This window comes from Antennarius striatus, chromosome 21 (genome assembly GCF_040054535.1).
Source record: "Antennarius striatus isolate MH-2024 chromosome 21, ASM4005453v1, whole genome shotgun sequence".
In the NCBI taxonomy this organism is placed as follows: Eukaryota; Metazoa; Chordata; class Actinopteri; order Lophiiformes; family Antennariidae; genus Antennarius; species Antennarius striatus.
This window is the reverse complement of record NC_090796.1, coordinates 4055343-4068114: the sequence shown is the minus strand read 5'-3', so window position 1 is coordinate 4068114 and position 12772 is coordinate 4055343. Positions and strand designations below refer to the sequence as shown.

The 12772-nt window shown below is 42.4% G+C and overlaps 1 protein-coding gene across 6 annotated transcripts in view; it reads right to left on the bottom strand.

Annotated features, from left to right (window-relative positions):
* Positions 1-12772, bottom strand: part of unc13d (unc-13 homolog D (C. elegans)) — a 36955-nt gene that overhangs the window by 1125 nt on the left and 23058 nt on the right. For 5 of the 6 annotated variants that reach the window (XM_068305832.1, XM_068305831.1, XM_068305835.1 and 2 more), the window contains 21 exons: positions 12650-12742; positions 12463-12563; positions 12042-12159; positions 11600-11721; positions 11429-11519; positions 11302-11358; positions 11113-11210; positions 10591-10642; positions 10383-10513; positions 6553-6670; positions 6318-6470; positions 6136-6231; positions 5857-6063; positions 5682-5756; positions 5522-5601; positions 5328-5442; positions 3694-3765; positions 3519-3602; positions 3302-3422; positions 3089-3212; positions 2781-3001 (listed from right to left, as the gene is read on the bottom strand). In XM_068305832.1, coding sequence (XP_068161933.1) covers positions 2781-3001; positions 3089-3212; positions 3302-3422; positions 3519-3602; positions 3694-3765; positions 5328-5442; positions 5522-5601; positions 5682-5756; positions 5857-6063; positions 6136-6231; positions 6318-6470; positions 6553-6670; positions 10383-10513; positions 10591-10642; positions 11113-11210; positions 11302-11358; positions 11429-11519; positions 11600-11721; positions 12042-12159; positions 12463-12563; positions 12650-12742 — 2329 coding nt within the window. The remainder of the gene's footprint in view (positions 1-2780; positions 3002-3088; positions 3213-3301; positions 3423-3518; positions 3603-3693; positions 3766-5327; positions 5443-5521; positions 5602-5681; positions 5757-5856; positions 6064-6135; positions 6232-6317; positions 6471-6552; positions 6671-10382; positions 10514-10590; positions 10643-11112; positions 11211-11301; positions 11359-11428; positions 11520-11599; positions 11722-12041; positions 12160-12462; positions 12564-12649; positions 12743-12772) is intronic. The other variant, XM_068305834.1, reaches the window with a different exon arrangement.

Below are 12772 nucleotides of genomic sequence, written 5' to 3'. Positions count from 1 at the left end.
TGAACGGAAGCTGTATGTTCAATTATTTTAGCTATACTGTATTGTTTTTCAGTGAACATAACATTTTGTTCGTCAGCTGTTCAATGTAAACTGGAAATAGAAGAGAGCGGTGCCAGTAAATTTAAATGGGACTGCTAGGGACCACAATGCCAAAAAAATAACTGAAGGAAGCTAAAATTCTTCAGTTACAGGGAACTGACTCTTATGATAGTTTTTACTATTTTTTTTGCATATTTTCTCTGTAGTGTTTCCTTGATGTGTGTGATCATTCATCTTCCTATCTGCTTCGTCCGCTTTCACTGGTCAAAGGGGTTGCTGGATCCTATCCCAGCTTATTTACGAGCTACAGGTGGGGGACACTCTGGGCGCAACACTGATGCACCGCAGAGCCACACGAAAAATGAACAACCACTCAAGCATACATACACCTACAGGCAATTTGGAACGATCAGTTTACCTGAAGTGCATGTTTTTGGAGGTGGAGAAAATGGGAACCCGGAGAGAACCCACACAGACTTGGGAGAACATACAAACTCCGCACAGAAAGGACTCGATCCTGGAACCTTCTATCTGTGGTGGTGTGTTTTCGTTTTTTTAATCTCTACCAAGGATGCTCGTGATCTTCAGGATGTGGAACCCCTAACCACTTCAACCCCCACGCAGTTCACTTCTTCCTTCTAGCTTTCCCACTACTAGGAAATATACATTTTTTAGATTGTTATAAACTGTGGGATTTTGTGATGAGGGTTTGCTCTGTGGAACTTTGGTCTAAAACTGGTAATCAAGGAGGTAGTAGCATTTTTTCTTTTGCCCAACTTTTTCCCTTCTAGTTTTTGGTAGGTAAGTTAGAATTCATTTAGATTCTATTTTGTTTATCTTGGCTATTTCTCCCCCTGAAGGTAAACATAAAAGGCTCCATTTAAAATGCAGCTAGACAGCAGACTGAACTGGTCACTCAACTCGGACTGTGTGTACTAGAAGGGGCAGAGCAGGATGTACTTCCTGAGGAGGCTGGCCTCCTTCAACATCTGTCCTAAGCGCCTTCTCATGTTCTATCAGTCTGTAGTCTCCAGTGTGCTGTCATACGCCATTGTGTGTTGGGGTGGGGGGGCCAGGAAAAGAGATAAGGACCGTCTTAACAGACTCATCCGCAGAGCGGACTCAGTGGTCGGGCTGAGCCTGGACTCTGTGGAGACAATTCTGGGGAGCGGGACCATGTCTAAATTCAGGGCAATCATGAACAACACCAGCCACCCCCTGCACCCCACCTTCCCCCAGCAGAGGAGCACCTTCAGCGGCAGACTGCTGTCACACAGCGCCTCCACAGAGAGGCTGAGGTCGTCCTTCGTGCCCCGTGCCATCAGGGGGTACAATGACTCTCTCGGGAGGAGCGGGGGGGAGGTGGTGAGGTCAGCACGCGGTTAAATTGATTTAATTTAATGTTATACTGTTTATATTTAAATTTTATACCGTTTATATTTTAGTTATAGTTTAGTATATGTCCTGTTAATGCTACATGTGTTAGTGTATTGTATGTGTTGTGGTATGTCCTGTTTTGTTGTAGTTTTTTCCTGGTGTTTGGCTGAGCAGTGGATATGTGCAATTTCCTGTGGGATCATTGAACTAACTGACTGACTGACTGACTGACTGACTGACTGACTGTCTGTCTGTCTGTCTGTCTGTCTGTCTGTCTGTCTGTCTGTCTGTCTGTCTGTCTGTCTGTCTGTCTGTCTGTCTGTCTGTCTGTCTGTCTGTCTGTCTGTCGGTCGGTCGGTCCGTCCGTCTGTCTAAATTTTTTTCTTCTCTACAATGTCTTACATGTGACAAATCTTCTATTGCATTCTTAGAGCTAGAGCAGCGGTTCTTAACCTGGGTTCGATGGAACCCTAGGGGTTCGGTGAGTCGGTAAAATGGTCGGCATTCAAGACAGAACACCCGACACATCCGCCGAACATACACGAATCACTGTGTGCGTTTGACACTTTGTATCAATTCGTGATGACACGCCCCCCTTAGCCACCACTGGCTGCACGTGATCACGTGACGCTACATCGATTAGCCTACCTGTGCTATAGGGATTTTGCGCACTCGGTAGTCGATTTATGCCTGTCATTATGGTAATCTGATTGCTTTCTTAATATTTTAATTCTTAGTAACTATGTTGAGCAAAAAGTGGTTGGACAAATATGTGCAACATGAATTTACATGTACTGTAAAACGGAACGTGATGGGAGTCAGCGTTCTTCATGATTTGCAATGTCAAGTTGAGCAACTCTAGTCTCGCACTGGCAAAAATAAAGGAACACTTCCTTAAACTGCATGAAAAACAAAAGAAACAGACTTTGCTGTGAAAATGACATAAGAGTAGCACTTGCCAAGGAGAAGCCATACATATCTGAACTGGTCTCAATAACAACAGCAGAAGTCACACTGGTTTGCAGGTAGGTCATTTCATGTGAGTTCATGACATTAATGCACAATTCATTAAATACACCAGTAAAACATATACTTATGTCTTAAATTTGAAAAAAAATTATTTTTTTTAGTAAAGAAGGGTTTGATGAGTGAGCATATCAAACCAGCAGGGTTCAGTACCTCCAACAAGGTTAAGAACCACTGAACTAGAATACCTAATCTTTGTTCAAGCAGATTAAGGTAAATACTTTGGGACCCGATTGTTCTGAAATATTGCATGTTTGGCAATTATAATTAAAAAAGGTTGCAATTTTCAACTAGGACCCTCTTGTATGCTAAGATATTAATGCATTAACAATTAGTACCATAAGGTTTTGGATGCATCAGAGGCAGCCGGATCTGAGCAGGGGTGGCATCTGGCTGTCGACTCAGTAGATCTCCTTCCCTTCCTCCAGCGACTCCTGGTATGGCTTTGAGGGCCAGGAAAGCCTCACCTTCAAAGTCATCTGTCATCAAAACGACATGGTCCAGAACCGACACCACCAGACAAGTCCCCGGCGTCTGGCACTGATCCAGGGACACCAGACTGGGATATCGAACAAAGACAAGTAAATGGAGGATAAAACAGTCGAAGACATGTGGACAGAAACTATTAACAAAACCAAGAACTTACAACTCAAAGACTTCGTCGAAAAGCGGGTTGAGATCACAGCTCTTGATCTGTGTGCAGCGAGTTTCTACTTCAGGAAAAATGTGCTTGGGCTCCAGACACAGCTGCACGAAGGGATCGCTTGAACCTGGCGAAATCCTCAGAGCGTTGGTGTATCATGAAATGACTTATGGCAATTGACAATGTGCATTTTGTCACTCTTACGCATGGTCCTACCATTAGAGTCCATTGGTAAGAGATTGACGGCATTCAACACCTCAACTCGTAGTCTTTGGTCTGATCTCCGGTAGGATGTGAGGAGGGTGACAGCGCCATATTTTTCCCCACTGTAAACGTTCTGCCACAGGGAAGACAGGAAGTTTGAATAACAGGTGTGTGTGTGTGTGTGTGTGTGTGTGTGTGAAGCTTTTCTGCTTGTGTTTCTCTGGCTCACCTGCTCCCATATCTTCCTTTCAAAGAACTTCTCCATAAGCTGCCGGCTGTTCAGAGAATGGTGAGTCAGGTGAGATTTAAGGTCCTGGTCACAAGGAGACAGATTTAAGTTCTTTTTGTCACTTTGTTCAGAGGAAAGACAAATAAACTAATCTGATATCTGTTTGGTCACTCACCTTGTACGCGTCTGAGTGTAGTGTGTGCAGAGGGAGACCGTTTCCCTCTGCATGGAAGCACTGCTCCAAGCACTGACACCCACACAACAGCAAAACAAACGCTATGAAACTGTCTCAAACTTTGTCATGATTCAAAAGGAACAGTTCACACCAAAATTGAAATTAAGTAATTTTCTGCACATTGCTATGTAGATGATTTGCTGCAAAACATTTTTGTTGAGGTGGGGACTTTAAATAACGAACATGCACAGATAGAAAAGATCAACACGCACTTGCGACCTCCTACCGATCCTAAACCTTAGTATTTTCCTGTTACCCAGAAGTGTTTTCTTAGATCAACTTCCCCTGTCAGTTCGAACGTTACAATTTATTTATTATTTTACGACTACTGAGGTACAAAGATCTTAGTTTCTCCTCTTCTGACATTTAACCTTAGAGGTCACTTTGAACATTTGATGTTAAAGAAATTATTTAATCTCTTCAAATCAATTTGGGATCATTAGGTTCGAATTGCATATGGTTGAAAATACAAGCTGAAACAGGTGACAAAACCACGTCCCTTTCTGGAGACTCAAATTACATCCTCCAAGCAGCACAGACTCATTACATCCCGCTTCAAAGTGGTGATGTATTGTGATTTTCAGTGTTTGTGTGTTTGTCTGAGGGAGAAGGTCAGTGTAAGCAAGACCATAAATTAAAGCTAGCGCTTTGATCTTTGAGCTAGTGCTCTGACAGTAGATCAGAGTACTAGCTTTGATTTTTGACCTGTGCAAGTAGTTAGTTATGGCGCTTGCAGGTGCCCCCACGTGGTGGCTATGCCTTGCTAGCTCCAGGTCCATCTCTCTCTGTCTTTGGCAACTTTTCTGGCTTGGTGTAGGGGCATCTTGATAAACTTTAGGTCCTGTGTGACACCGTCCAGCCAGCTGAGATGGGGTCTGCCACGGGTTTGATTCCAGCCAAGGTTGATTTCCATGATATTCTTGACCGGATATCCTGCATCCTTTCTGTCCAAAACACCTCAGCCTTCTTTGGGCATTTAGTATTGAGGGTGAGGGTTGTTTTGTTTGGGCTCTGATTCTCTCATTGCTGATGAAATCAGGCCATTTGACACCAAGTATTCGACTCTGGCACTGCATATCGAAGGCATCAATAAGTTTTCTATCCTGATCCCTTGTTTTCCAGGTCTCACTTCCATATAGAAGAACAGACACTACCAGAGTGTTGTACATCTTCATTTTGGTGGCAAGTGAGATGTTCTTTTTATGTCTTGTGAAGCGGATGAAGATCCCTCACCAACACCCAAACGCACCCCTGTACAGAGTCAGTCCCTTCTATCTCTACAAAGATGAAGGTTAGGCAACAGGCCAGCTCCCTGCTCCTGTAAAACAAACCTTACTACGAACGCTATGCCTAATCAGATAACAGACAGATTTTTTAATGGATTTACTATTTGGACTGAGCCAAGCAGGCTATTTCTACTGGTTTACAGCTGTTATGTTATATACTAAACTAGGCTACAGAATCCAGAGCGCCCTCCGTGCAAGGATTTCCCAATACATCAGATGGTTATTTTGTGTGGAGGTTCTGCTCTGAAGAGTTTGTTGGATGAGACTGCCAGATGACTGAAGACCTACCTGCAGCGTATACAGAAGTCTCTGGCAGAACACCATGAGTCCTTCTTGCTGTGGATGCTGTGTCGCCACATGGTGAAGGATTTTCACTGAGTTATTCCACAGAGGCGTCAGGAGACTGGAGGTGATTTAAAATGAAGTCGTAGATCAAAACAAGATGGGCATCTCACAACAAAAGAATTGTGATGCAACAATACCTGCTGAAGTTCTCTTGAACCAGGTTTTCATTCATGTAGTGAAGCTCTTGCTCCAGGTAGCGCATCAAAGGGGCCACAGCCTAAAATGGACAAGATGATGGAACGCAAGAGTGAACAGAAGACATCTGTGTTTGAGTTACTGGTTATGTGGGTCACCTACGTCCTCTGTGGACTTGGAGGGAGTCCTACGCCTGGTGGACATGCTTCTGACATGAGTCTCAATGTCTGTATTCAGCTGAAGGGACGGAGGGGTCAGGGTGAAAGTTCAGCCTTTTCATCATTTTGTTTTAGCTTTCGGGATTTATTCCTGATCACATTACAAGTTAACGCCACACCTTTCTCCCAAGCGTGTCCAGAGCAGAGCGAATCTCTCGTTCGAGGACGCTCTGCGCCTGCTGGAGCTGTGAGGGCAGAGTGTTGTTGAATTGGGTTTCCTTAATCACGTTTTCAGTCCGGTCCCGAAGTCCTGTCCAGTTCAGCTGGGTGGGCAGTCGGGTGAGCACCGAGCGCAAGTGCTCCAAGTCATTCACCACCACACACAACTACAGACACGGGACAGATTTGAGATGGCACATGGGTACCATATGACATGCTTCTACTGATGCTGTGTTTACCATGTTGATGGCGCTGCAGGGGTCGGCGTTTGCAGACAGTGTCCTGACTCTCTCCTTCAGGATGCGACAGTAGTTCACAACAATCTTGCACACATCCTGGAAAATACATAAAACAACGTCAGTCCAAGGTCTGTTGAGGAGATTTGACCAATTTAACACCTGATTAAGACTGGAGTCTGCACCTCAGTGAGTTTGACCATGAGCATAAAGGCCTCCTCGGGGTCAGGCCAGGACAGCTGCTCCCACAGCTGGCAGATTGGCTGGATGCACGCTACTAGGTCGACAGCCGAGGAACTGTGTTTTATGGGAACAGCACCGGAGTGAAGAGGATGGAGCTGAGAGAGTTTAAAACATGTCACCATGTCACAACCAGTGCATAAAATCATATAATAGTAAGCTTTAAAACATGAGTGTTACCTGGTCCACCTTCACAGCCCTCTCCACCCTGTCCTGAGTTGTGCTGAATGCCTGGTTGAGCCAGTAAGGTAGAGCCTCTCTGAAGAGCTTTTGAAAGTTTGTGAGCTCCAGAACCCCCCTGGAAGAAGAGTAAATGGTTGGATCATGTAGAGCAAGAATTCCCAGTTGAAAGAACTTCTACCCCACTTGGTATTTGCATTTCACCAGCAAACTTAAATGTATTTACCAATCTGCTTCCATCTGTGACAGAAAACTGTGTGATACACACCTTCCACAAACATCTTAAAGTCATGTGTTACACGGCATTTGTCAAACTCAAGGCCTGGGGCCCAAATGTGGCCCACTACATCACTTTATGTGGCCCGCAAGAGTGTCTGAAAGAGTGTCTAAAAATAAATTGGTCAAAAGTGTGCTTTGAGCAAAACTACATTTCCGACATTGCAATAATTAAGCCCATTTTAAAATTGACAAAAATGTTTTGAAAAAGTGAATATCCTAACTTGTGTTTGATGTTATTTTTTCTTTATTCACTTGGATAGTTTGATCCTTGATTGATGGATGTCTGTGGATTTCATAACCTGACAAACAGAGCAACAAGCAAACATATTTCTTCTGTGCAACTGTAGCTTGAATAAGTAATAAATTCAGAGTTATTAACATTAAGGAGTACTATATTTATTTTACATTACATTGAGTTGCATAACAGTAGTTACTAGTGCTGTCAGGCAATTAAGAAAACTAATCTAATTAATTACAGGATTTATAATTAATTAATGGCATTTTCATCTCATACCTGCTAAAGACCCCCAAATAAAGAATTTGAATTCTAGGACATTACAAATTGTAGTGCATGACTAATAAATAGAATACACCAAGAAGAGAAGATTTGAAATCCACATTTTTATTGGTTAAGTGTGCTTTATAAATGAAATTCAAAAGAAAAAAGGCCAAGCTCATCAGCAAACCAATTAGGCCAGGTGCATTTCTCAAAAATGCAATACAAATACAGTTAAATAAAACAAATAAAACTCAGAAATAAAATAAGGCTGAGTCTCAAATAGGCACATAAGCAGACTCTCAATCAAAATGAATACTAGAGCTGACTCAATACAGCAATTCAAAATGAATAGTATAACATGCCTCTAAATAAGGCATCATCAATCGCAAGATGCCAACAGGCTTTTCCTTTAAAAGGGTAAGCTAACGTTACAGCAACTGACAACAGACAACTCTGTGTCCTTGACATGTTTTGCCTTTAAATGATGCGTTAGGGTGGAGCTGCTTTGGTGATATGAAAATTCTCTTTTACAAAAGGCACAAATCACTGCGTGTTTGTTCTTTTTTATAAATAAACTTTCCGCCCAAAGGTCCAAGTGGGCTTGCCTTGCTCTCCTGTGTCGCGTCCATCTCTGTTGTCAGTCACCCTGCTTTTGACAAGTGGTGCAGGTACAAAGTGAAGTGCCACTACAGCCTACGGGTCCCTCAATGGGCCAAATTTAAAATGCTTGCGCATTGACTTGCCACTCACGATTAATTGCATTACTTTTTATGGCGCGTTAATTTGCAGCGTAATTAATCTAATTAACGCGTTAACTGACAGCCCTAGTAGTTACATTTCTAAGTTACACGTGGCCCTTTGATTAAAGCCGTTATACTGATACGGCCCTTCAGTGTGACCCCTGTGTCACAGTGAAGGTGCAAAAGAACCATTAAGTAAGATTTTTTTAGGCAGTTAGCTAAAAGTAATGGTACAACTTTGGAATGAATTAACCGAATTAAAAAATAAGCAAGTGAAGAATATAAAAATCATATGTAAACATTTGAAAAATGAGCTAAAGAAAGACAAAGTAAGAAAAAGAAAGGGATGAAAAATTATCTAATACGAATAAACAGATTTGTCAAAATTCAATCATAAACAGTGGAAATCAAGAACCAATGCAGTCAGACTGCAACATCCCGCGACACCATTGAATTGAAAATTTTACCCTGAACTACTTGCTTAGGTCAAAGATCAAAGCTAGTGCTCTAACCTACTGTCATTGATCAAAGCACTAGCATTGATCTACGGTCTTACTCATGCTGGCCTTCTCCCTTGTCTTTTTATCTTATCCAGTTCCTGAGTGTAAAAAAGTTGAAATTTGATCTTGATCTTGTTTTCTCAAGCTCATCATTTCATTTTCATCCCCTTTGCCATCAGAGTGATGTGCTTTCTGTTTCATCTTTCTACCTTGAATGGTTGCGAAGATATTTGGTGGACTAACGGACGGACGGACTAATGAACGAACGGTTGAACACACAAACCCTGATATTTACTGTACAATACATCACTGTTATGAAGTGGGATGTAAATATGTTAAAAGAAGCCTGAGCAACCTTAAGATTCAAAGAGAACACGCTGAAAAATTGAAAAAAATGTTTGAATTGTTGCAATATCAACTACAGTATTTTCCGCACTATAAGGCGCACTGGACTATAAGGCGCAGCCTTAATAATTTGTTTGTTTTATAATTTATTCCATATACAAGGCACACCGGTTTATAAGGCGTACACAATAAAAACTAAATAAAATGTATTTGATAAACTGCAGCAGCTGTAGTTGCGCAATCCGTCCACTAGATAGAGCCGCGCTGCTCAGACAGTCATGATTGCATTCATGACTTCCTGACTACCTTTGAATGGCCCCTATTGTTATGTCAATACGCCATTCTGAGCCTCAAGGAAACCTGATCACTTAATCACTTTGCCATCTTAGAAAGAAGTCAACACGCATATTAAATAACCTGACATTAAAAACTGGTTAAATTCATTACGAGTGCACTCAGTTCGAACAGAGCGGATTATTTCCTGATCTGAAGTTCGAAGCAGGTACTTTAACTCTGACGTTTGTCTTTGTTTATTAATTAAATATGTTTCGATCGATCGGTAGTCCGGTCGGAGCAGCTATTTGCTGCTGTCTGTCCTAAACAATTTTTGAAATAGTTTTTAATGTCAGGCTGCTAATTTACTGGAAAATGTGACGCTGTTTTACTCATGGAACACTTTTAATGTCGGTATCTCAGCCATGAATCTCACAGCACGTCGCTGCAGACAGAATACACAAGCCTGAATGCGCCCCTCCGCCGCCCACCCAGAGCTATCAACTACATTTGCAAATCTATGCAACACAACAGAAACGCAGTGACTCTGCTCTTGAAATTTCAGAAAAGGCTGGAAGATCAGCTTTGAGGATCTTTCATTCACCTTTGTGCCAGTTTCTCCGTGTGTTTCCGCAGACTAATAGAATGGACCGTCACTACAAACCAGATTACAGCACAACGGCGTTTTTTAGACCAATTAAGTTTAAAGTGGGTTATTTCCGACGCCACAGTAGTTGGGAAATACTGAGATCAGTCAGTCAGTCAAACTTTATTAATAGAATTGTTGAAAGTTCCTTATGTTTGCTGCGTAATCACCGGTGCTCCTACAGTCTGCTCTACCGTCTGAGAGCAGCTCAGTTAGAGCCGGGACTTCGGTGACGCCCCTTGAGTACGGTTGTTAGGGGGCGAAGGCCCGAGTGCCTTGTGAGGGGGTGGCGGAGTGCGGCATGACTGGCAGCAGACTGCCGGCTTTTTTTCAGCGATCATGTTTTTAACCAATATTAATATGAATATTAATCCATATATGAGACGCACCGGATTATAAGGCACACTACAGGTTTATGAGAAACTTTTAGGCTTTTGGGTGCGCCTTATAGTCCGGAAAATACTGTACATATTAATGTTTTAAACCCAATTGAATCGTGTAATGAGCACAGTTATTCCTGTCATCATCATACGGGTGTTGTTGCTGACCTGGTCTGTAAGAACGCCTTGTCTTTGTGGATGTCCTGTAAACTCAGGTAAACGGGGAACAGACTGTTGGCTAGATTCTGCTCCATCTGACCCTCAATCAGGGTCAGGGTCTCCTTCACCTCCTTGGCAAGCTATGGAAACAAGAGCAGAGAGAATGAGAAAGAAAATAGAGGTTGATCATCTTCTGATGGTTTCATTTGCTACTTACCAGGGAGTCAACCTTTGTATAGATGACAGTGAAGGCATCCACTTGCACAGCGCTGTAACAGTGTGCAGAAAAGTCATAAAAAAGATAATAATTATTGCAAGCATAATTTTAATGACTTCCCATGTGCACCAGTCAAGTTGAAATTTGCATTTGTGTTTTCTCCAACAATAAATAGAGAGCATCATCCCATGATGCAAGAACAATCAATTGAAGATCAATATCAGCTAAACCAATGCTCATGACTGCACAGATGAATTGGGTGTGTTTGAGATCACAGTCAGTTCATCTTTGAGTCCAAGTTTGTATATTTCAAGAATTGCCCTTAAATGCAATTCTTGAAATATACAAACACACACACACACACACACACACACACACACACACACACACACACACACACACACACACACACACACACACACACACACACACACACACACACGAAGGTCAGTGAAGGCTACAAAGTCAGTTCCTGCTTGCTCCGTGTTTGCAAGAGCTTGTGTTCAAAGAGTTCCACCTCACCTGACAAATACCCGATTCCACACGTCCTTGTTGTTTTTGACGTCTTTCTGCACCTCTTTAATCAAACTGGTGAGGGCGTTCACAATCTCTGGTAGATCCTGTGAGTTATGATGGTGCAGAAATAACGCGTTACTGCAGAATTATAAAAATCTTCATACTTAGTTCCAAATGCAAAGTGCTCGTCTGCACCTTAGTCATTGGCTGATGTAGACCCTTTATGATGGTGAACCACTCCTGCGTACCTGACTGATGCATGAGATATAATAATTAAAGCCTTAAAAAATACAGTATATGTACATGTGGTATGATTGCTGACCTGTATGGCATCGTTAACTTCATCATGTAACTCGAACTGAGCTGGGTTAAGTTTCTGAAAGGCCTGGGTCTTACAGATCTGGACCAAGATTCTGACATACAACATATTCATGTATTTGTTAATGTATTGTGTATATGGAACAGTTGTATAAACACAAGTAACAGTGTGTACCTGAGCAGTGTGTGCAGCTTTGGGGTGGCGGTAGGAACTGGGGGAAATATGTCTCTGTATTTGGCCACAAGGTAAAGTCCATACTGCAGGAAGTTGTGAAGAGAGTCGCCAAGTTCCTGTTTCTGTCAACAGATGAACATCTTTCTCAACACACACTTCATGTGTGTGTGTGTGTGTGTGTGCTGCTTTGATCTGAACATTTTGAAGATGAGACTTCAACATGAAGACTACAAGAGTCATCAACTGATCAGTCAATTCATCAGCCGTGTCTATTAGTCCCCAATATGTTATTTTTTCTGGAAATGAAGGTAATGTTTCACATTGCAATCGATTTAATTCATATTTACATGTAAAATCTGTATTTGCAAATATATACAGTGAGTTCTACAGTCAAGTCTACAGTAATTTGTTTAAATCATAGTCTCGTCCGGTGTAGCTCTACCTGCTGGTATGGAAGCTCCTGCTGGTGCCAGTGGTACTCTATACTGGTGAGCTGCTGGAAAAGCACAGAGGAGTCCACCTCTAAACTCTTATACAGCTTACTGTAAGTCACCCACTTCCTGTCAGGGTGCACAAACCAACAAGAAGCTGAGCAGCAGGAAAAAAACATGACACACATTGCATCCTGTAACACAGAGATGGACGATACAGTGGAAAAACCTTTTCATCATCTTCAAGATGGAAAAGATGGAGCTGACAAATCACATCAGGTGTACCGAAGTAAAAACAAATGGCAGCAGGGTGCCACATCCATTTTTTCAGTCTTTTTTCAGTAATTTCTTAAATTCTCCATTGTTTATATTAAACACTGATTTCCATCTTATATAATCTGCTATAAGTCTGCATCTTAACACTGTCCTTACGCCAGGTCCTGCAGAAAAGGTGAGAGGTCATTCTGTGTAGCGTAGAACTCCAGCAGGGTCTGAGCCTCGCCGCACAGAGCCCCCTTCCATGGGTTAGAACTCTAAGAGAAACCAAACAATATGGGCTGGGCCAGAGGTTTTACAGAGGGACTGTAATAGGTTTAAAGGGAGGGTGCTTGTCCTTTACCTGTTGCTTGGACATGTAGGCCTGAACAAACTGCTGTAGGATCCCGCAGTAGTTGATGTAGGCACTGCGCCCAGCGCTCAGAGTCCCATCTCTCTGTCAACCACAAACCACACACACACACAC